Source organism: Trichomycterus rosablanca, chromosome 25, assembly GCF_030014385.1.
Source record: "Trichomycterus rosablanca isolate fTriRos1 chromosome 25, fTriRos1.hap1, whole genome shotgun sequence".
NCBI classification, from domain to species: domain Eukaryota; kingdom Metazoa; phylum Chordata; class Actinopteri; order Siluriformes; family Trichomycteridae; genus Trichomycterus; species Trichomycterus rosablanca.
In genome coordinates, this window is record NC_086012.1 from 11023746 (window position 1) to 11049181 (window position 25436).

The window sequence follows — 25436 nt, forward strand, 5'->3', positions numbered from 1 at the left end:
AAGCTTACTGTTACGTGTCTACATACTATTAGCCTTATAGTGTAACAGAAGCACCAAATGAAATAGGTTGACACTTTAAGGGATTTATTTGACTAATATATAATTGGTATAAGGAGCAAGCGGTCTGGACTCCTGAGCAAAAAAAAGTGACATGGCCTGATTCATGTCTGCTGCTGTCCTATATGTATGATGGGTGATCCATAATGGCATGTCTTGCCATTGTGTAACTTGTGTGTACATTGCTTTGTATGGGTACTTTTACTGGACCAGATGCACCCTATGGTGCAAACACGTTCCTGATGATGTTTTACACATCATACACACTGCTATTAGATGAACAACAGTATAACTGACTCTCTGGTGGTTTTGCATTCATAAAAAATATAGAAATTAAACGAGTTAATTAAAAATTAAAAATAATAATAATGCATTAAAAATAATCATTTTATGCTGAGACAAAACTGCTCTGGATGGTCTGATGTAAATAAACAACTACCAGAAACAAATGAAAGGCTGTTGGAACATGGATGACACTGCCAATGGACAAGTGAGCTTTACATTTCCATGGTCACACAGGAAAGAAAATTTTTGACCTGGACTGTTTTTAATTAAATGTCCTTTTTATAAGTTATTATTATTATTATTATTATTATTATTATTACTATTATTACTTGTATTATTATTATTATTTTATTATTACTTTTATTATTGTTATTATTGTTATTGTTATTATTATTATTATTATTATTATTATTACTATATTATTATTATTATTACTTTTATTATTACTTTTATTATTGTTATTATTATTATTATTATTATTATTGTTGTTATTATTATTATTATTACTATATTATTATTATTATTACTTTTATTATTACTTTTATTATTGTTATTATTATTATTATTATTTCTATAATTATTATAATTATTATTATTATTATTATTACTATTATTATTATTACTATTATTACTTTTATTATTATTATTACTATTATTATTATTATGACTTGTATTATTGTTATGCTTATTGTTATTATTATTATTATCATTACTTGTATTATTATATTGTTGTTATTATTATTATTATTACTATTATTACTTTTATTGTCATTATTATTACTATTATTATTATTATTTATATTATTATTTATTATTATTACTGTTATTATTATTATTGTTGTTGTTTTATTAATATTAGTATTACTATTTTTATTATTACAATTATTATTATTAATAACAACAACAACAACACAATAATAATAATAATAATAATAATGATAATAATAATAGTAATAATATTTACTTTTTCATCTGTTTTGATAAAGGTGAAATTAGGAGGACAAACTTTTAAAAAATGTAATTCATATAGCTAAAAATTGTCAATCTGTGAAAAGAATCAGGGTAAAAATTCCATATCTAACACAAAGACTAGTAAATTACTGTGAAGATACTGTATAAAAAAACATTTCTGATATATACACTGTATTGTAGTTAACAGGAGTGTTTTATACTCTCACATTCACACATCAAGGCCTTAATTAGTAAACTGATTATAGCTGTTGTATTACAATCAGGTGTCTCTTTGTATTAGAGAAAGAGAGAGAGAATAAAAACAAAGAAAAACTAAAAATAAGAAAGAATGAGATTTATTCTAATGCAATGTAATTGAGTGCAAAAAGGAGGGTTTATTCTATTCCACGTTCTATAAAATGCATGGCCCTTAAATAATTCCTTCTTCCATTCTTCTGCTACACTACGTTCCCATCTCAGCGACTCACTCGGCCTTTCTTTCTCCTCTCCACACTCCCCCTTCAGAGAGGGCTTTAAGGCTGTTAGTGCTGGGCCGGCTCTCGAGTCGGTGATTATAACTGAAACCTGTCCATCAGTGCTGTCAGATTGTGGATGGTGTAGGATTGAGGGGTGAAGGGTATCTTTTGTGTGCGGCGCTGGTGAAACGGAATAATCCTTACCTCGGCCTGTACTGTAGTGCTGAAGCTTGTCACTGTATACTGCCTCTTTACTGTAGGCTCGCTTCCTACAAGAGAAGAAGAGAGATGTTAAATATTGATTGACGCTGATGTAAAGCAAATCCCTGCAACTACAGCTACTTTAGCTGAAACCCACTGTTAGTGGAGTGCAGGATATTTTCCTGGCGATATTTGGTTCATGCAGGACTTTAGGTGCCCATCACCCTTGTCTGATTTTCATCTTTGGCTTGGAGAGCTTAATTTAGACCATCTAAGATGAGCTTGTGCCCAGAGAAGTGGCATTTCTGCATATAATGGATGTAGGGGTTGACATAGAGTCCAGAGAACTTTGCAGCGTTTCTGCATAGAATTGATCTAGGATTAGGGTTAAGGTCTTTGGACCATCTAACATGAACTCGTGCCCTGAGACCTTTGCAGCATTTCTGCATAGACTTGATCTAGGATTAGGATTAAGGTCTTTAAGACCATCTAAGATGAGCTTGTGCCCAGAGAGCTTTGCAGCATTTCTGCAAAGAATTTACCAAGGGTTATGGTTAGGATCTTTCGGACCATCTAAGATGAGCTTGTGCCCAGAGAACTAGGGTTAGAGTCTTTTGGACCATCTAAGTTGAGCTTGTGTCCAGAGAACTTTGCAGCATTTCTGCATAGAATTGATCTAGAATTAGGATGAGTGTTAAGGTCTTTTGGACCATCAAAGATAAGATTGTGCCCAGAAAACTTGATCTAGAATTAAGGTTTGGGTCTTTAAGACCATCTAAGATGAGATTGATCTAGGGTTAGGATAAGGGTTAGGGATAGGGTCTTCTGGTCCATCTAAGATGAGCTTGTGCCCGGAGAACTTTGCAGCTTTTTTGCATAGAATTGACCAAGGATTAAGGTTCAGGTCTTTGAGACCCTCCAAGATGAGCTTGTGCCCGGAGAACTTTGCAGCATTTCTGCATAGACTTTATCTAGAATTAAGTTTAGGGTCTTTCGGAACATCTGAGATTAGGTTGATCAAGGGTTAGGGTCTTTTGGACCACCTGAGATGAACGTGTGCCCACAGAACTTTGCAGCATTTCTGCATAGACTTGATCTAGCGTTAGGGTTAGGGTCTTTCAGATCATCTAAGTTGAGGTTGATCCAGGGTTAGGGTAAGGATTAAGGTTAGGGTCTTTTGGACCATCTAAGATGACCTTGTGCCCAGAGACCTTTTCTGCATAGAATTGATCTAGAATTAGAATTAGGGTCTTTCAGACCATTAAGGACAAGCTTGTTCTCAGAGAGCTTTGCACCGTTTCTGCATAGAATTAATCTAAGATTAGAATTAGGGTCTGTTGGGCCATCTAAGATAAGCTTGTGCCCAGAGAACTTTGCAGCATTTTTGCATAACATTGATCTAGCATTAGGGTTTAGGTCTTTCGGAACATCTGAGATGAGGTTGATCTAGGTTTAGGATTAGGGTTAGGGTCTTCTGGACTTCCATGAGCGTTTTCACCATATCATGTACAGTAGATAGTGAAAGACTTAAAGTATTTGCAATCTTGACAATTTAACTGATTCTCTCACAAAGTTACAGTGATGAGTCAAAACTGTCCTAGCTAGCAACTCAACTGCTTACCGTTTGCACAAAAATTAGCAGTAATAGCGCCAACTTTACAACTGATGAAATGTAATAGCTTTATTTGCAGACAACAAGGATGACCTTACCTGCTGCAGACTATAGAAATGGCGACCAGAGATACAATGAAGACTATGCCAGCCGCTGCTGAGCCGGCAATGAGCGGCAACTGCTCTCTCAACTCTGACTTATAGTCTTCTGCAAAGAGAGAAAGAGGGTGAAGGTTAAAAAATAACATTATTTATAAAGCCATTTAATCTATAAATGATTGATACAGTATACTGATCAGCCATAAAATTAAAACCACCTCCTTGTTTCTACACTCAGTCAAGTTTATCAGCTCCACTTACCATATAGGAGCACTTTGTAGTTCTACAATTACTGACTGTAGTCCATCTGTTTCTCTGTATACTGTTTTAACCTGCTTTCACTCTGTTCTTCAATTATCAGAGTAGGTATTATTTAGGTGGTGGATCATTCTCAGAAGTGAGAATGACATGGTGGTGGTGTGTTAGTGTGTGTTGTGCTGGTATGAGTGGATCAGACACAGCAGCACTGCTGGAGTTTTTAAATACAGTGTCCACTCACCGTCCACTCTATTAGACACGCCTACCTAGTTGGTCCACCTTGTAGATGTGGGGCACAGTTGTGGCCTAGTGGTTAAGGTACTGGACTAGTAATCCAAAGGTTGCTGGTTCAAGCCCCACCACTGCCAGGTTGCGCAATGCCCTTAACCCTTAATTGCTTAGACTATATACTGTCACTGTACTGTAAGTCGCTTTGGATAAAAGCGTCCGCTAAATGCATCTATTGCTGCTGTTTGAGTCAGTCATCTTCTAGAGCTTTATCAGTGGTCACAGGACGCCGTCCACAGGGCGCTGTTGGCTGGATGTTTTTGGTTGGTGGACTTTTCTCAGTCCAGCAGTGACAGTGAGGTGTTTAAAAACGTCAGCAGCTCCTACCAGCACAACACACACTAACACACCACCACCATTTCAGTGTCACTGCAGTGCTGAGAATGACCCACCACCCAAATAATAACTGCTCTGTAGTGGTCCTGGGAGAGTCCTGACCATTGAAAAACAGCATGAAAGGGGGGTAACAAAGCATGCAGAGAAACAGATGGACTACAGTTAGTAATTGTAGAACTACAAAGTGCTTTTATACGGGAAGAGGAGCTGATAAAATGAACAGTGTGGAGGTATTGGCAGTCTGTGTGTGTGTTTGTGCTTAAAAATAGATACATTCGTCATTTTCAGGTTTAAAGGCAGCAGCATTGTCAGGTGGTGAAATGAATTCATATTTGACCTCCTACCACACACACTCCCACAAACACTTCACTCAGACGGTGTGATTCCGCTGTGAAAAAGCGAGCGAGTAGGCAAGTAAGTAGCTTTGCCAACTCCCTTTGTCAGCAAGGGTAATCTCAGCCTAGACTCAGCATCCACTTAATACATCGTTTGGCCAAATGTATGTGGACGCCTAGGCTTGTTGGACGTACTGTGCAAATTGACTCTTGTTTACCACCATGCATGGGGACAATAGATGAATTATTAATGGCATTTGGGTCTATAAGGGTGGCATTTCTGCATAGACTTGATCTAGATTTAAGGTTTGGGTCTTTCGGACCATCTGAGATGAGGTAGATCTAGTGTTAGAAGATTACGGTTAAGGTCTTTTGGACCATTAAGGATAAGCTTGTTCCCAGAGAACTTTGCAGTATTTCTGCATAGAATTGATCCACAGTTAGAGTTAGGATCTTTTAGACCATCAAAGATAAGGTTGATCTAGGGTTAGGGTCTTTCAGACCATCTGAGATGAGGTTGATTTAGGGTTAGGGTCTAGGGTTAGGGTTAGGGTCCATCTAAAATAAGCTTGTGCCCAGAGAACGTTGCAGCATTTCTGCATAAACTTGATCTAGATTTAAGGTTTGGGTCTTTCAGAACATCTAAGATGAGGTTGATCTAGGGTTAGGATTAGGGTTAAAGTCTTTTGGACCATCAAGGATAAGCTTGTGCCCAGAGAACTTTGCAGTATTTCTGCATAGAATTGATCCATAGTTAGAGTTAGGATCTTTTAGACCATCAAAAATGAGGTTGATCTAGGGTTAGAACTAGGGTTAGGGTCTTTTGGTCCATCTAAAATAAGCTTGTGCCCAGAGAACGTTGCAGCATTTCTGCATAGACTTGATCTAGGATTAAGGTTTGGGTCTTTCGGAACATCTAAGATGAGGTTGATCTAGGGTTAGGGTTAGGATTAGGGTTAGGGTCTTTTGGACCATAAAAGATAAGCTTGTGCCCAGAGAACTTTGCAGCCTTTTTGCATAGAATTGACCAAGGATTATGCTTTGGGTCTTTCGGACTATCTGAGATGAGGTTAATCTAGGGTTAGTATTAGGGTTAAGGTCTTTTGGACCATCTGAGATGAGGTTGATCTAGGGTTAGGGTTAGGGTCTTTTGGTCCATCTAAAATAAGCTTGTGCCCAGAGAACGTTGCAGCATTTCTGCATAAACTTGATCTAGATTTAAGGTTTGGGTCTTTCGGACCATCTGAGATGAGGTAGATCTAGTGTTAGGATTACGGTTAAGGTCTTTTGGACCATCAAGGATAAGCTTGTGCCCAGAGAACTTTGCAGTATTTCTGCATAGAATTGATCCACAGTTAGAGTTAGGATCTTTTAGACCATCAAAGATTAGGTTGATCTAGGGTTAGAACTAGGGTTAGGGTCTTTCAGACCATCTCAGATGAGGTTGCTCTAGGTTTAGATCTAGGGTGTTTTGGTCCATCTAAAATAAGCTTGTGCCCAGAGAACGTTGCAGCATTTCTGCATAGACTTGATCTAGGATTAAGGTTTGGGGTTAGGGTTAGGGTTAGGGTCCTTCATGCCCTAATTTGAGACTAGCGATTTTAGAGTTAAGTTATGGGTAAAAAGAAATAAATGAATTATTAATGCCATTTGTGTCTATAAAGGTGGTAAGAAGAGGGAAAATAAAGTTGACGTGTGTGTGTGTGTGTGTGTGTGTGTGTGCGCGCACGGACACGTTCCCTGTTGTAATTAGTGAACGGGGTGCAGGGAGATCTGGCTGATGGTTCTATACTCTGGCACCTTGCCACAGCACAGCATTCGTTAAGACAATTAGCACCAGGCGCAGGGGGAAAAGGTCAATCACACTGTGTTCCTACACACACACACACACACACTCATTTTCTTTCCTGCGATGCACCTCCTTCTTTTCCCCAGCAACCATCTCTGTCTGACAGACAGGTGCGTCCAGTGATGGGGAAATGATTGTATTAAATGAGGTGGGTGATACCGCCCTGATACCACCCTTTTTTAATTATGTTTATGCATTTTTTCCCCCAATTTAGTCATATCCCATTCCTAACTGCTATACAGCAGCAGTGTGTCTGTAAGGGTGCCTGGCCGATACCTCCATACACTGATCAGCAATAACATTAAAATCACCTCCTTGTTTCTACACTGCTGTCCATATTATCAGCTCCACTTACCATATAGAAGCACTTTGTAGTTCTACAATTACTGACTGTCGTCCGTCTGTTTCTCTGCATGCTTTGTTAGCCACCTTTCATGATGTTCTTTAATAGTCAGGACTTCCCCAGGACCCCCACAGAGTAGGTATTATTTTGGTGGTGGATCATTCTCAGCACTGCAGTGACACTGACATGGTGGTGGTGTGTTAGTGTGTGTTGTGCTGGTATGAGTGGATCAGACACAGCAGTGCTGCTGGAATTTTTAAGTACCGTGTCCACTCACCGTCCACTATATTAGACACTCCTACCTAGTTGGTCCACCTTGTAGATGTAAAGTCAGAGACGATCGCTCGTCTATTGCTGCTGTTTGAGTTGGTCATCTTCTAGACCTTCATCAGTGGTCACAGGACGCTGCCCACGCGGCGCTGTTGGCTGGATGTTTTTGGTTGGTGGACTATTCTCAGTCCAGCAGGGACAGTGAGGTGTTTAAAAACTCCAGCAGCGCTGCTGTGTCTGATCCACTCATACCAGCACAACACACACTAACGCACCACCACCATGTCAGTGTCACTGCAGTGCTGAGAATCATCCTCCACCCAAATAATACCTGCTCTGTGGTGGTCCTTTGGGGGTCCTGACCATTGCTTTGTTAGTCCCCTTTCATGCTGTTCTTCAATGGTCAGGACCCCCACAGGACCACTACAGAGCAGGTATTATTTAGCAGTGAAAATGACATGGTGGTGGTGTGTTAGTGTGTGTTGTGCTGGTATGAGTGTCTGAGCGAGTTTTTAAACACCTGACTGTCACTGTTGGACTGAGAATAGTCCACCAACCAAAAACATCCAGCCAACAGCGCCCCGTGAGCAGCGTCCTGTGACCTCTGATGAAGATCTAGAAGATGACCAAGTCAAACAGCAGCAATAGATGAGCGATCGTCTCTGACTTTACATCTACAAGGTGGACCAACTAGGTAGGAGTGTCTAATAGAGTGGACGGTGAGTGGACACGGTATTTAAAAATCCACTCATACCAGCACAACACACACTAACACACCAGCACCATGTCAGTGTCACTCCTCTGACCTAGTCTGTAGGTCCTGGAAGAGTCCTGACCATTAAAGAACAGCATGAAAGGGGGCTAACAAAGCATGCAGAGAAACAGATGGACTACAGTCAGTAATTGTAGAGCTACAAAGTGCTTCTATATGGTACCTTAATGTGAAGGAAAACATGAGCATTTCTTTTAAAGAAATGAGCATTTTTCTCCCCTAATCTAGTCGTATCCAGTCACCCTGCTTGCGTTACGCTTTACCTCTACCGACACGACCCTCACCCGATGCCTGAAGAGCTCCGCAACTGACACACGCCCCCATCCGACACGTGAGCAGTACTGACTGCCTCTTTCATGTGCGGATCAGCCTCGTGCACGGCGAGCCACACCCCTATCGTAATTGCACCAGTCATGAGGAACCCCGGTCCGGCTTTCTCGTGTGGCCGCCCAGCCCATACTGTGGATTCGGAATCCCAGCTCTGGTGTGCTAGCGTATTTTACCACTGCGCCACCTGAGCGGCTCTGCCATTTTTTTTTTTTTTTTTTAAAAGACTGGACCAACTCTAACTCTAGCTCTTAATTCATGTTACATTTCTCTTGCCTGAATACATACAGTATGTGCACCATATTGCTAAAGTTAGCATGACTATACTTAACTCCTGCTTTGTCAAGTGTGTTGATGAGCATTTCTCCTCCATTGTTTGGTGCATCTGGCCTGCAGTACTCAGCCTTCCTCATCCTGTGTGTGTGTGTGTGTGTGTGTGTGTGTGTGTGTCAGTGTCAGTGTCAGTGTCAGGCAGCTTGTATTGGCAGGATATGCCAGTCTACACCTTCATTAATCAAACTCGCCCATGAGAGAGAGATAAAGTTGATGACTCCGAAAACTATTTACTCAGCCCTGTGTGTGTGTGTGTGTCTGTGTGTGTCTGTGTGTGTCTGTGTGTGTCTGTGTGTGTCTGTGTGTGTCTGTGTGTGTCTGTGTGTGTCTGTGTGTGTGTGTCTGTGTCTGTGTCTGTGTCTGTGTGTGTCTGTGTGTGCCTAAGCAAACCTTACACTTGTTTTTTCTTTTTTACTCACCCACCCATATCCACCCACTCACCAACCCATCCATCCACTCACACATTCACCCACTCACTCATCCATTCACCCATCCATCCACTCACCCATCCATCCATTTATCCACTCACCCATTCACCCACTCACTCATCCATCCACTCACCCATTCACACACTCACTCATCCATCCACTCACCCATTCACACACTCACTCATCCATCCTCTCACCCATTCATCCACTTACCCATCCATCCATCCATCCATCCACCCACTCACCCATCCATCCATTTATCCACTCACCAATTCACCCATCCATCCACCCACCCAGTCATCCACTTACCCACCCATCCATCCATCCACCCATCCATCCACCTATCCATCTACCTACCAACCACTCACCCATCCATCCATCCATCCATCCATCCATTTATCCACCCACCCATCCAAAATCCATCCATCCATCCAAAATCCATCCATCCATCCAAAATCCATCCATCCATCCATCCATCCATCCATCCACCCACCCATCCATCCACTCACCAACCCACCCATCCATCCATTATGCTTCCTCTGTACTGATGTTGATCTCCACCCTGACTGAGGAGAGCCAAGATCCGAGACTGACACACGCCCCCTCCGACACGTGTGCCGTACCCGACTGCATCTTTTCACCTGCATGAGGTGAGTTCATACGTGGATCAGCTTTGTGTATGGAGAGACACACCCTGATCAATGTATTATCCCTCGTCTCTGTGCAGGCACCATCAATCAGTCAGCAGAGGTCCTAATTGCACCGAATATGAGGGATCCTCATCTGGCTCTCACCCTGTATGAACAATAGCCAATCATTGTTCATGTAGACATCCAGCCGAGCCAGATGGCAGAGCTGAGATTCGATACAATGTATTTGAAATCCCAGCTCTGGTGTGCTAGCTTGTGTTAACGCTGTGGTCGGCTGGGCACCCCCTAGCAGGCACAACTGGCAGTGCCTGCAGCAGACAACAATCAGCCACTAGTCTACTAGGTGGGAAAAGACTGGATCCTGGTTAGTAGCTTGAGGCGCCTATACAGAAGTGGAGGAATGTGGAGATCAGTGACTGACTCTCCATGTGCAAGACTGGCCTCACGTGTGAATCCACCAATATGGGTGAATATGGGTGAATAAAAAGGGGCAAATATACCCTCCTTAGACGTGATCGGGGTCCTCAGCAGCATAAATACACAGTACACAGAACACACTTGGCACCTCTAACCACAGGCACATAGACAACTTTTGACGTGGCAATCCTTACCATCTGTGAGGGTTTGGAAGCACATCTTGTTGCTGTATTTGCCAAACCCGGCAACTGTTCTGGCTCGAACCTGCACCACATAGACCATGCCCGGCCTGAGACCGTCCACGCGAACCTTGTTGGTCTGAGTCCGCATTATGGTCGAGTTGGCTTCTGATAGGTCCTGAAAGACAGAGAGGCAGAGTGATTGTTGCATGTTTATACAGGTGATGGATTCAACATGTATGCTATGAGCGATTACTATCATATACAACACCAAATCAGAAAAAGTTGGGACAGGAAAAGACGACGTCTTAAAGGCAGCATGTTTCCACTGTGTGACAGTCCATCTTAGATGCCCCCGAGCCCAGAGAAGTCGACGCCGCTTCTGGACATGGTTAACATAAGGCTTCTTTTTTGCACAGTAACGTTTTAAGTGGTATTTGTGCATGTAACTCTGTATTGTAGTGCTTGACAAAGGTTTGCCAACGTAATCCCTCACCCATGTGGTTATATCAGCTATTGTTGAGTGGCGGTTCTTGATGCAGTGCCGTCTGAGGGATGGAAGATCACAAGCGTTCAGCTTAAGCTTGCGCCCTCGGGCTTTACGCATTGAAATTCCTCCTGATTCCTTGATGAATTATGGTTTAATGATATTATGCACTGTAGAGGGAGAAATATGCAAATCCCTTCCAATCTTTCTTTGAGGTTCATTGTTTTTAAACATTTTCTCACACATTTGTTGAGAAACTGGAGAACATCTTTCCTCATTAAAGACTCGGCCTTTCCTAGATGCTTTTGTACCAAACCATGATTACAATGACCTCATTTTAAGTGAATGGCCAGCGGGCTGTAGTGTGGTGAAATTATTATTATTATTATTATTATTATTATTATTATTAATAATTATTTATTATTATTATTATTATTATTGTTGTTGTTGTTGTTGTTGTTATTATCATTATCATATAATAATAATAATAATAATAATAATAATAATTATTATTATTATTATTATTTTGTTGTTTTGTTGTTGTTGTTGTTATTATTATAAACATTATTATTATAAACATAAACATTATTATTTGTATAAACATTATTATTATTATTATAAAAATTATTATTATTATAAACATTATAAACATTATTTTTTATAAACATTATTACTATAAAAAGTATTACTATTATTATTATAAACATTATTATTATTAAAAACATGTATTATTATTATAAATATTATTATTATTATTATAAATATTATTATTATTATAATAAACATTATTATTATTATAAATATTATTATTATTATAAACATTATTATTATTATTATAAACAATCATTATAAACATTATTATTATTATTAATATTATATACATTATTATAAACATTATTATTATTATTATTATTTATTATTATTATTATTATTTTTAACATTATTATTAACTTTATTATTATTATTATTTTGTTATTATTATTATTATTATTATAAAGATGAACTTTATACTAAACTAAATGAATAAAACATTTGCTTTTTGAAATAACTATTTGAAGTCAATCCAGTGGTCCATCACCAATTTCCAGCTACACATTCACCCAAACTGAACCATGCGTCTTTCTTATCTAGCAAAACCAGAGGAAAAATAAAAACAAAGTGTTCTTGAATTAGCTCAGCACTGAGTCCGAAATGGTTTTCCGACTTAAGCGGACCAGAGAGCTGCATTACAGTTCCGTGTTCATTAATGCGCTATTACTTTTCCATCGTGTCATGCAGAGAAAAAACTGCTGGATAAAATAAACAAACAAAAAGCTTTTCTGCTTGTTTTCTTTTTTTTTATTGCTTCAGAAAGCAATAACACGGCGTGAAATAAATGCTTGGGAACATTTCCCAAAAGAGATATGTGGTTGCACAAGAAAAAAAAACAATAAATAAATAAAAGAAATCGTATCAAATGGCATAAAATCCGCTAGTTCCTATGCAAATAGACTGTTCCGTCCCGTGTGATGAGGAAATTAGCAACACATTCCAAAAAAAAGGGGCAATTTAGGACTAGTAATGAGGTAAAAAAAAAAACTAAATAATGATGTGATTCCAAACAGGTGATTGTAATCATGGTTTGGTACAAAAGCAGCATCCAGGAAAGGCTGAGTCTTTGATGAGCAAATGTTTTAAAACAATGAACCTCATAGAAAGACTGAAAGGGATTTGCATATTTCTCCCTCTACAGTGCATAATATCATTAAACCATTCAAGAAATCAGGAGGAATTGCATCAAGAACCGCCACTCAACAATAGCTGATATAACCACATGGGTGAGGGATTACGTTGGCAAATCTTTGTCAAGCACTACAATACAGAGTTACATGCACAAATACCACTTAAAACTTTACTGTGCAAAAAAGAAGCCTTATGTTAACCATGTCCAGAAGCGACGTCGACTTCTCTGGGCTCGGAGGCATCTAGGATGGACCGTCACACAGTGGAAACGTGTATTGTGGTCAGACGAATCAGCAAATGGATGCTGTGTGGATGCTTCGGACCAAAGACAAAAAGGACCATCCTAGTCCTATAGCCAGGGTCTGTCATGGTATGGGGGGGTGTCAGCGCCCTTGGTAAAGGTCATTTACACTTCCAAGATGCAGAAAAGTACATTGAGATCTTAGAGCTGCACACATTACAAAGGCATGGCTGCAGAAGAAGAGGGTGCGGGTACTGGACCGGCCTGCCTGCAGCCCTGACCTGTCCCCAATAGAGAACGTGTGGAGAGATTGTGCATCTTAAGTCGTGTTTGCAGGAAGAATGGGACAAAATAAAAGCCGAAACACTAAATCACTTGGTCTCCTCGGTGCCAAAACGTCTTTTAAGTGCGGTGAAAAGGAACGGCAACATTACAAAGTGGTAAATGCTTTACTGTCCCAACTTTTGCATGAATGGATATTTATTAAACAATGAAAACATGAAATATCTCAGGTTCTTCCTGTCTGCAATGAAATAAAAGTCAAAGTAAATGTAAGAAACGTATTATAGATCTTTTTAACAGGGTGCCTTTCTGGATATACAGTGTATCACAAAAGTGAGTACACCCTTCACATTTCTGCAGATATTTAAGTATATCTTTTCATGGGACAACACTGACAAAATGACACTTTGACACAATGAAAAGTAGTCTGTGTGCAGCTTATATAACAGTGTAAATTTATTCTTCCCTCAAAATAACTCAATATACAGCCATTAATGTCTAAACCACCGGCAACAAAAGTGAGTACACCCCTAAGAGACTACACCCCTAAATGTCCAAATTGAGCACTGCTTGTCATTTTCCCTCCAAAATGTCATGTGATTTGTTAGTGTTACTAGGTCTCAGGTGTGCATAGGGAGCAGGTGTGTTCAATTTAGTAGTACAGCTCTCACACTCTCTCATACTGGTCACTGAAAGTTCCAACATGGCACCTCATGGCAAAGAACTCTCTGAGGATCTTAAAAGACGAATTGTTGCGCTACATGAAGATGGCCAAGGCTACAAGAAGATTGCCAACACCCTGAAACTGAGCTGCAGCACAGTGGCCAAGATCATCCAGCGTTTTAAAAGAGCAGGGTCCACTCAGAACAGACCTCGCGTTGGTCGTCCAAAGAAGCTGAGTGCACGTGCTCAGCGTCACATCCAACTGCTGTCTTTGAAAGATAGGCACAGGAGTGCTGTCAGCGTTGCTGCAGAGATTGAAAAGGTGGGGGGTCAGCCTGTCAGTGCTCAGACCATACGCCGCACACTACATCAAATTGGTCTGCATGGCTGTCACCCCAGAAGGAAGCCTCTTCTGAAGTCTCTACACAAAAAAGCCCGCAAACAGTTTGCTGAAGACATGTCAATAAAGGACATGGATTACTGGAACCATGTCCTATGGTCTGATGAGACCAAGATTAATTTATTTGGTTCAGATGGTCTCAAGCATGTGTGGCGGCAATCAGGTGAGGAGTACAAAGATAAGTGTGTCATGCCTACAGTCAAGCATGGTGGTGGGAATGCCATGGTCTGGGGCTGCATGAGTGCAGCAGGTGTTGGGGAGTTACATTTCATTGAGGGACACATGAACTCCAATATGTACTGTGAAATACTGAAGCAGAGCATGATCCCCTCCCTCCGGAAACTGGGTCGCAGGGCAGTGTTCCAGCATGATAATGACCGCAAACACACCTCTAAGACGACCACTGCTTTATTGAAGAGGCTGAGGGTAAAGGTGATGGACTGGCCAAGCATGTCTCCAGACCTAAACCCAATAGAACATCTTTGGGGCATCCTCAAGCGGAAGGTGGAGGAGCGCAAAGTCTCGAATATCCGCCAGCTCCGTGATGTCGTCATGGAGGAGTGGAAAAGCATTCCAGTGGCAACCTGTGAAGCTCTGGTAAACTCCATGCCCAGGAGAGTTAAGGCAGTTCTGGGAAATAATGGTGGCCACACAAAATATTGACACTTCAGGAACTTTCACTAAGGGGTGTACTCACTTTTGTTGCCAGTGGTTTAGACATTAATGGCTGTATATTGAGTTATTTTGAGGCAAGAATAAATTTACACTGTTATATAAGCTGCACACAGACTACTTTTCATTGTGTCAAAGTGTCATTTTGTCAGTGTTGTCCCATGAAAAGATATACTTAAATATCTGCAGAAATGTGAGGGGTGTACTCACTTTTGTGATACACTGTACGTGTGCTGAATGTTTAGAGGCTGGTGTCAGCTGTAGCCAGCCTTCCCTGTTGTTTCAGTAATGGCTCTGCCCGAGGCGAATGCAGACTGCTATTTGTAATAGTTTAGGTACATTTCCCTCTCTCTCTACCCCCTCTCTCTCTGTCTTTGTGTCTCACTTTGTGTTTTTGAGACACAGGGAAAACTAATATGACACCTTGAAGATATAAGATGGAATCTGTAGTAAGATGCTCCTGTGACACATGACACATTAAAACCTGGATCTTGAAGAGGAGATGGACTGAACACTGGAGGCGGGAAGGGGGACCGAATCTACCCACTGGAGTTCCCGCCATTAGAAAACATTCCTGCCATATCAACTACGATAGAAACACTTATGGATCCTAACATTATGCTACATTACACTATTGAGTGGAATATGTTACCATATAGAAGCTCATTGTAGTTCTACAATTACTAACTGTCTGCATGCTTTGTTAACCCCCTTCCATGCTGTTTTTCAATGGTCAGGACCCCCACAGGACCACTACATAGTAGGTACTATTTAGGTGGTTGGTCATTAGTGTGTGTTGTGCTAGTATGAGTCGATCAGACACATCAATGCTGATGGACTGAGAATAGTCCACCAGCCAAAAGCGCTCCATGGGCTGCGTCCTGTGACCACTGATGAAGGTCTAGAAGATGACCGACTCAAACGGCAGCAATAGATGAGCGATCGTCTCTGGCTTTACATCTACAAGGTGGACCAATTTGGTAGAAGTGTCTAATAGAGTGAACAGTGAGTGGACACTCAGCGTTTTCATTTGATGAATCGTAAGGCTAATGTAGCTGCAAAGGTGGTGCTAGTGCATATCAGTGCATGTAGATTTGGTGTAATGTGGCTCAGGTGCTGAATGGGTCGGGCAGTGAGCCGCATTGGGAGTCGTGTCCTTTTGCATTGCATTTTTTTTTTTGGCTGGCAGAGGGGGGCACAGGCGTAGATGATTGATGTGTCGGTTCTTTTTTTTTTTTTTGTTAGTGGGTTTTTAGCCACAGCATTGGCGCTTCGGTAGTGAGAATTGACCCATCCTGTACTGGATCCCCATTGTATAGGTCCAAAAACTCAGACAGGTGTCAGAATCGTTTTTGCCTTATAGTACTGGTAATAAAAAAACATCTTATTAATTTTAATTATTTAGGTGCAAGGTTTGACCTATTGTTGTCAAATAAATGCTGTAATTTTCATTAGCAAATTTGTAGACGTAGTCCTTGCCAGCTTGATACTCTAGGTAATCCTAAATAGACAATATGGAAAAGAAATATCCAAAGAAATACTAAATATGTCCCAACATAAACAACATATTAGGTCTGTCTGAAAACTTAGTGAGCTCTCTACATAAGGCGCATTTTATGCCATCCTAGGTGCTCCTGAAAAGACAGCGGTCTAAATTCTTAAACGCCTTAAAATAAATAATAAAATAAATATTTAATAAACTGCATTATTATTATTATTATTATTATTATTATTATTATTAATAATAATAATAATAATAATAATAATAATAATAATTTATTTGTTTGTTTGGATTACATAAAGGGACACAATAATTATTATTATCTTTTTTATCTATCTTTTTATTATTTATTAATTTATTTAATAGCTATATAGCATAGGTAATAATAAAAAATATAAAAATAATATACATAAATAAAATAAATATGTAATAAATTGCATTTAATTATTATTATTATTTATTTATTTATGTATTTATTTATTTGCTTTGATTACAGAAAGGGGCACATGATGATTTTTTTTTTCTATCTTTAATTTATTTAATGGCCATATAGCATAGGAAATAATTTATAAATTTAAATTACTTAGGTGCCAGGTTTGGCCTATTGATTGTCAAATAAATGGTAATAATGGTAATAATTATTATTTAAATTTTCAGCATTTAGCAGACACTTTTATCCAAAGCGACTTACACAATGAGCAATTGAGGGTTAAGGGCCTTGCTCAGGGACCCAACAGTGGCAACTTGGTGGTGGCGGGGCTTGAACCGGCAACCTTCTGTTTACTAGTCCAGCACCTTAACCACTGAGCTATCACTGGCCCATTATACCTATTATACCTATTATACCTATTATACCTCAAATACCTCAACATAGACATCATACTGCATTAGGTCTGTCCGAAAACCTAATGAGCTCTCTACATAGACGCATTTTACGCCATCCTAGGTGCTCCTGAAAGGACGACTGTCCAAATTCTAAATAAATGCTACCAACCGAGATGCCTTATATTGACCTATATTTCTTGCGCTTCATTAGCCACAAAGGCAATCCCAGCATTCTTAAAAGGTGTACAAGTGTAATTTATTTGCAGTTTTGGGTTAGCTGGCATGCTAGCTAATGGCCTGAGGCTAACTCTGTTAGCTCACTAAGCTAACACTTTGGTGGTAGGTGAGGACAGGCATTGACGTAACCGCTGTCTAACTAGATCGTCTTACTAATCTTCCTTCTAAAGTTTGATGTCGGTTTGAATCCAGTAAGGCAGCCATTGTCTGTGAGGTTGCCATTTCAGTTAAAAAGAGACCTAGTATAAAAGCAGGCTATTACAGAGTTTATTGTCTGTCGTTCTCAAGTCATCAACCGTGATATTTATAGGCGCCTCTGTAAAATAATGCTTCAATCAGGTCTGGTCACCAGTGCAAATATACCTCATCTGAAACGACTGCCAGTATTTTTGTGAATGTCACCTTTCAAATTACCTCACGGCCGGTCTATAACATCAATAATGTATTATACGGAGCCGAACACACACCGCCGACCTAACCGTCGGCGATAAATAAGCGGTGTCGGTGCCATGCTGAGCCATTGTCCGACTGCATGACGTTATGACCACATAAATTGCGCCTCTCGAAGTGCTGTGTAATACAGCGACAGCATGAATGCTCAAAAATCTGCATCTGTGTGTAGCGGGATTCGCCAAAATCGGCCTTTGTTTTGCATGTTCCGTCACACTCGACCCAACTGTGTAAGTGCAGTCTGGAATAAACGACTACGAGCGCCGACTCGTGCCAGAATCCATAACAGACGACACCCCGGACAAGACTGCATAGCTGCCAACTGGTCATTAAATCGATATTAAAAAATTCATGGATAGTTTTATAGTAACAACCACGCGGAGACTGTTTCAGTGTTTGAGAAGAATAGTAGACAGGGTGGGCGTGCGTACTACCCCGGTACATTAAACATAAAATAGAACAAGGGCAGCCGACACCGTGACATAAGGTCTCTGAATGAGCCAAAGTCATTTTGATTACAAAGTATGCCCACCGTCAGTGCACCCTGCTGAGGTCAGTAATGGCTGAACCCAGCGGTAATCGGGAACTCTGGGCCATATGGAGCGCAGTGCATTAGAGGCTGAGAATGTAGTGGGGTATTTTTAAGGACCGTGTTCAGACCGTTTTGCTGGCCTTTCTTTTAAAATCTTTTTTTTAAATATTAAATCTTAAAAAAATAATACAAATTAATAAATAAACAATATATTTTTATAATTAATTAAATACAATTATATAATTGAAATAATAGAACATATTTAATTATTTAATTATAAATGATATAATTAATAAACATTTAATATATATATTTACTCATTATATACAGTGATATATGACAGTGTTGTAGATTAAACATAATAATAAAATAATAATAATAATAATAATAATAATAATAATACATTTCAATCATTATATATAAAATATTATATATCAGTGTTGTAGATAAAAAAATAATATATATTTATAATGATCAGATATACAGTATTATATCACATAGTGTTGTGGATTAAACATAATTAAAATTGTAATATTAATGATAATAGTAATATATTTTAATCATTATATATATAAAGTATTATATCATATAGTCTTGTAGATAAAAACATTTTAATATATATTTATAATTATATATACAGTAGTATATAACATAGTGTTGTAGATTAAACATAATAATAATAATAATAGTAATATTAATAATAACAATATTAATAATAATATATTGTTGTATAATAAAAAATATATATAGTGGTGTAGATAAAAAACATTTTAATATATATTTATAATTATCATATATACAGTAGTATATAACATAGTGTTGTAGATTAAACATAATAATAATAATAATAACATATTTTAATAATATATATATATTTATAAATAATAAAAATATATAAATATATATATATATATCCTTTTGGATATGTCTCTACAAGCATCACACACCTGTATTTGGGCAGTTTATATTTATTATTTTTATTATTATTAATGTATTTTTTATTTACCTTATTTATGTATTTTTTTTATTTATATCCTTTGATTACAGAAAGGGACAAAACCACAATTTTTTTACCTACTTTTTATTTTTTTAATTATTTAATTAATTATTCGATTTATATTTTATTTTTGTATTTATTTTATTATATTTATTATTATTTTTTATTATTATTATTATTATTATTATTATTATCATTATTATTATTATTATTATTATTATTGTTTTGATTTTATTATAGAAAGGGACAAATGCAAAGTCAAATAAACAGAGTAAGATATTTATTTTTTTCAATCTAACTTTAACTTTTGTATAGCATTGGCTACATCTCATTTATTTCAATTTTTAAATCATAATTTACGCGGCTACCGCGTTTCAGACACGTCACATTATTTCTGACCGTTTTGCTGGCAGCAGCTGGGTCTTACTGAGATACCTCAAGCAATGAATGCCCCTCTCCTGCCGTCAGTCAAATATGGATTAACAAAGCCACTCCCGTCATGGCAGCGCCAACGGCTTCCGTCGAACGCTAGACGGAGCCAGGCTGGACAGACAGGGGTGTGAGCACAATCTGGTAACGGTGGGAGGGTGCATGCTGGAGGCTGGCATCGTCTACAGAGCATCGCTTGGAAGAGTAACTCTAAAAAAAATATATACACACATGGCAAGGTTGGCTCTGCTGGTGCTCCCTAGCGAGGCATACGTGCTCCACTTCCCCCCAGCCTCAGGCAACATGGCAGGACCACATGGTCGAATACAAGGCCACGACTCGAATCCACATTTGTATTGGAATGAAAACAGACTTAAACTAAAGCAAGTCAGGCAGGGTATTATTAACTCTGTACTATAATAAGCAATAGGAAAAATCTGTCTGCATACGTCATATGGCCAATAGTTTGTGGACATCTGGCACCTTTACTATTTTTGAACATGACTGTAGGCGTTCGCTTTCATTTATGTTGCTGGTAAAGTATGGGTCTGTCTAAAAACCTAGTGAGCTCCCTACATAGGCAGCATTCATGCCCTCCCGTAAAGGAGGCTGTGTCAATTCTTAGATTCTTAGATACCTTAAAATGCTGCCTACTGAGGTGCCTTATTCTGAGTGACATTCTGTCTGAATAATGAAGGAGGTCAGTGTGCTTCCTCACCTGTGAAGGCAATCCCAGCATTCAGTGCTGCACAACTTTTCTCACATAAAATGTCTAATATGGTGGACGGAAGTGAAGCAGCTAGTGATTCTCTTTATTTATGTATTATTCATTAATTAATTCATTCATATATTTCTTCATTTATTTATTTATGTATTTGTTTATTTATTCATTCATTTATTTGTTTTTTTACTAATTTATTTTTTATTATTCATACATTTATTCATTTATCTATTTATTTATTCATTCATTTATTTGTTTTTTTATTTTATTTATCTGTTTATTCTTGTATTTATTTATTTATTTATTTGCTTTGATTACAGAAAGTGGCAAATAACAATTATCATATTTTTAACTATCTTTTTATTTTTTATTATCTACTCATTCATTTCTTTTTTATTGTATTTTTATTCATTTATTTATTTGCTTTAATTACAGAAAGGGTCAAATAATAATTATTATATTTTATATATCTTTTTTATTATTTACTTATTTATTTAATTTGTATTTATTTGTATTTATTTTTAATTTTTTAAAATCTTTTTATCTACCTTATTTATTTATTTATTTATTTTGCTTAGCTTTAATTATAGAAAGGGACAAATGCAAAGTCAAATTAACAAGTAAGGTTTTTTTTTCCAATTTAAGTTTGACTTTCATAGAATTTATAATTTTTTTCAATAAATAAATAAATAAATAAATAAATAAATAAATAAATAAATAAATAAATAAATAAATAAATAAATAAATAAATAAATAAATAAATAAATAAATAAATAAATAAAACACTATAATGTAATTGTATTGTTAGAGCAGTGCTGAGAATGGTCCACCACCCAAATATAATCTGTTGACTTGGGGACAAATTCCATTTAAAAAAATGAAACATTTTAAACAACAGGTGAAAGAGGTTAAATACTCATTTTCACTGCAACTTTCCTTACCAGATTTAATCATGAACATAATATTTTTATCACGTTTATGGTTACCTTAAAGCAACTCTGCGATAAAAGATCTGAATAAATTGCTACACGGGGGCTTTTTATTATAGAGCATCATAAACGAGAGTCATATTATCTGTGTTAGTAAATCTGAGATTTATTAAATAAATAATTATGAAGCACCGGAGCTCTTTTATGAGACATATTAATGGAACTGAGACGTGTCTGCTGGCTAACACACACACACACACACACACACACGTTACTTTAATACATCATAAATAAAAGCAAGTGGAAACAGAGGGTGAATTTGGAAAGAACTAAACGAGTGCACCTATATGAAAACTTAAAATAGAATTAAAACCAGGTTCAGGCTGTTATTTGATTATTTAAATTATTTAAAAGGTTGTGCACAAACCACTTCCAAGAAAACGTGGGACAATATGCTTAATTGTAAATAGTAAACATAATCAAAGGTAGAATCTGATACTGGTCCATCTGAGATGAGCTTGGACCCAGAGATCTTGGCAGCTTTTCTGCATATAACTGATGAATGGCTTACTTTTGATGTAAATTAGTTCCAGGTTGCATTTCTTGATGTAGAGGCGGCCTGTGTTACGTGACAATGGTTTTCTGAAGTACTCTTGTGTTTATATTTGTTACAGTAACATGATGGTTTCTCATGCAGTGCTGTCTAAGGCACATTCTGCAGTGGTTTTCAGCCTTGCCCAGTTGTAGCTGATTGCAAAGCAAAGCTGTTAAGGGTTAAACACCTTCTGATTACTTGTTCAGTACCTTGTACCGTCCATGTACCGCAGATGGGAGCTGTTTTGACAGCATATTAGGTTGATGGTTCAAATGTTTTAGTATAACAGTGTATTTAAAATGTAACTCACAGTTTTTTTGCTATATATATATATATACAGTGTATCACAAAAGTGAGTACACCCCTCACATTTCTGCAGATATTTAAGTATATCTTTTCCTGGGACAACACTGACAAAATGACACTTTGACACAATGAAAAGTAGTCTGTGTGCAGCTTATATAACAGTGTAAATTTATTCTTCCCTCAAAATAACTCAATATACAGCCATTAATGTCTAAACCACCGGCAACAAAAGTGAGTACACCCCTAAGAGACTACACCCCTAAATGTCCAAATTGAGCACTGCTTCTCATTTTCCCTCCAAAATGTCATGTGATTTGTAAGTGTTACTAGGTCTCAGGTGTGCATAGGGAGCAGGTGTGTTCAATTTAGTAGTACAGCTCTCACACTCTCTCATACTGGTCACTGAAAGTTCCAACATGGTACCTCATGGCAAAGAACTCTCTGAGGATCTTAAAAGACGAATTGTTGCACTACATGAAGATGGCCAAGGCTACAAGAAGATTGCCAACACCCTGAAACTGAGCTGCAGCACAGTGGCCAAGATCATCCAGCGTTTTAAAAGAGCAGGGTCCACTCAGAAAAGACCTCGTGTTGGTCGTCCAAAGAAGCTGAGTGCACGTGCTCAGCGTCACATCCAACTGCTGTCTTTGAAAGATAGGCGCAGGAGTGCTGTCAGCATTGCTGCAGAGATTGAAAAGGTGGGGGGTCAGCCTGTCAGTGCTCAGACCATACGCCGCACACTACATCAAATTGGTCTGCATGGCTGTTACCCCAGAAGGAAGCCTCTTCTGAAGTCTCTACACAAGAAAGCCCGCAAACAGTTTGCTGAAGACATGTCAACAAAGGACATGGATTACTGAAACCATGTCCTATGGTCTGATGAGACCAAGATTAATTTGTTTGGTTCAGATGGTCTCAAGCATGTGTGGCGGCAATCAGGTGAGGAGTACAAAGATAAGTGTGTCATGCCTACAGTCAAGCATGGTGGTGGGAATGCCATGGTCTGGGGCTGCATGAGTGCAGCAGGTGTTGGGGAGTTACATTTCATTGAGGGACACATGAACTCCAATATGTACTGTGAAATACTGAAGCAGAGCATGATCCCCTCCCTCTGGAAACTGGGTCGCAGGGCAGTGTTCCAGCATGATAATGACCCCAAACACACCTCTAAGACGACCACTGCTTTATTGAAGAGGCTGAGGGTAAAGGTGATGAACTGGCCAAGCATGTCTCCAGACCTAAACCCAATAGAACATCTTTGGGGCATCCTCAAGCGGAAGGTGGAGGAGCGCAAAGTCTCGAATATCCGCCAGCTCCGTGATGTCGTCATGGAGGAGTGGAAAAGCATTCCAGTGGCAACCTGTGAAGCTCTGGTAAACTCCATGCCCAGGAGAGTTAAGGCAGTTCTGGGAAATAATGGTGGCCACACAAAATATTGACACTTTAGGAACTTTCACTAAGGGGTGTACTCACTTTTGTTGCCGGTGGTTTAGACATTAATGGCTGTATATTGAGTTATTTTGAGGGAAGAATAAATTTACACTGTTATATAAGCTGCACACAGACTACTTTTCATTGTGTCAAAGTGTCATTTTGTCAGTGTTGTCCCATGAAAAGATATACTTAAATATCTGCAGAAATGTGAGGGGTGTACTCACTTTTGTGATACACTGTACATATATATTTTTTTATTTTTTTATTTATTTATATTATTATTATTTTTTTTCCCCCTTTTTCCCCACTTTAGGGCATCCAATTGTTCAATTTGCATCGTGCTTCCTCTCTGTCTATGCCGAACCCCGCCCTGACGGAGGAGATCGAAGCTAACCCATATCCCCTCTGAAACATGGGCAGCAGCCGGATGCATTGTTGCCACCCACGCATTGATGAGTGTGGCGCCACCTAGCGTTGCATGCGGAGAGACACACCCTAAGGGCACTCTTTCTCATCTCTGTGCAGGCGCCTCTAATCAGCCGGCAGAGGTCGTAATCGCATTCTGACAGAGAGAGACCCACATCCAGTTCTTTGTCCCGCCCCCCAACTGAGCAACCAGCCAATCATTGCTCATACAGCCACTCAGCCTCGAACCGGTAAGGCAGAGCTGGATTCGATACGATGTACTCAGAATCCAGCTCTGGTTGCAGCGTGTGTTTTTACCGCTGCGCCACTTCTATTTTTATATTTTATTATGTCTCTATGAGCCCGTAAATTGTAACACTTATACATTCATTTCATTCTCATTAATGAATAAAATGCTTGAATTAAAATTAAATCGAAAAACTTTATTATTTACTATTGTTATTATTAGTATTATTATATTTTGGTTATTTATATTGTTTATTTTTATTATTATTATTATTATTATTATAATATTTTGATTATTATTATTAGTAGTAGTAGTATACTATATTATTATATTTTGATTATGTAATATTAGTATTATTATTAGAAGTAGTAGTAGTAGTAGTAATATACTATATTATTATATATTTCAATTATTATTTAGATTATGTATTATTATTATTATTAGTAGTAGTAGTAGTAGTTTTATTATTATTATTATTATATTTTGATTATTATTATTAGTAGTAGTAGTAGTATACTATATTATTATATTTTGATTATGTATTATTATTATTATTATTATTAGTAGTAGTAGTAGTAATATACTATATTATTATATATTTCAATTATTTAGATTATTTATTATTAGTAGTAGTAGTAGTTTTATTATTATTATTATTATTATTATTTTATTTAAATTATTATTTATTATTATCATTATTATTATTATACTATATTACTATATTTTGATTATTTATCATTTATTATTATTATTATTATTATTAGTAGTAGTAGTAGTAGTAGTAGTAGCAGTAGTATTAGTATTTTCCCTCTCTTTTTAATCAAAAGAAGAGACTGCCTTTATTTGTCATTGTATTTTGGCAGGACTCGCTTTGGGGAAGGCTTTTTGTTTATTAT

The 25436-nt window shown here is 37.9% G+C and overlaps 1 protein-coding gene across 1 annotated transcript in view; it reads right to left on the reverse strand.

The window, feature by feature from the left end:
- Window positions 1-25436, reverse strand: part of LOC134302822 (ephrin type-B receptor 1-B) — a 266238-nt gene that overhangs the window by 36574 nt on the left and 204228 nt on the right. The window contains exons 7-9 of the mRNA XM_062988035.1: window positions 10481-10643; window positions 3681-3789; window positions 1974-2038 (exon numbers count right to left, since the gene is read on the reverse strand). Of these exons, the coding sequence (XP_062844105.1) occupies window positions 1974-2038; window positions 3681-3789; window positions 10481-10643 (337 nt within the window). The remainder of the gene's footprint in view (window positions 1-1973; window positions 2039-3680; window positions 3790-10480; window positions 10644-25436) is intronic.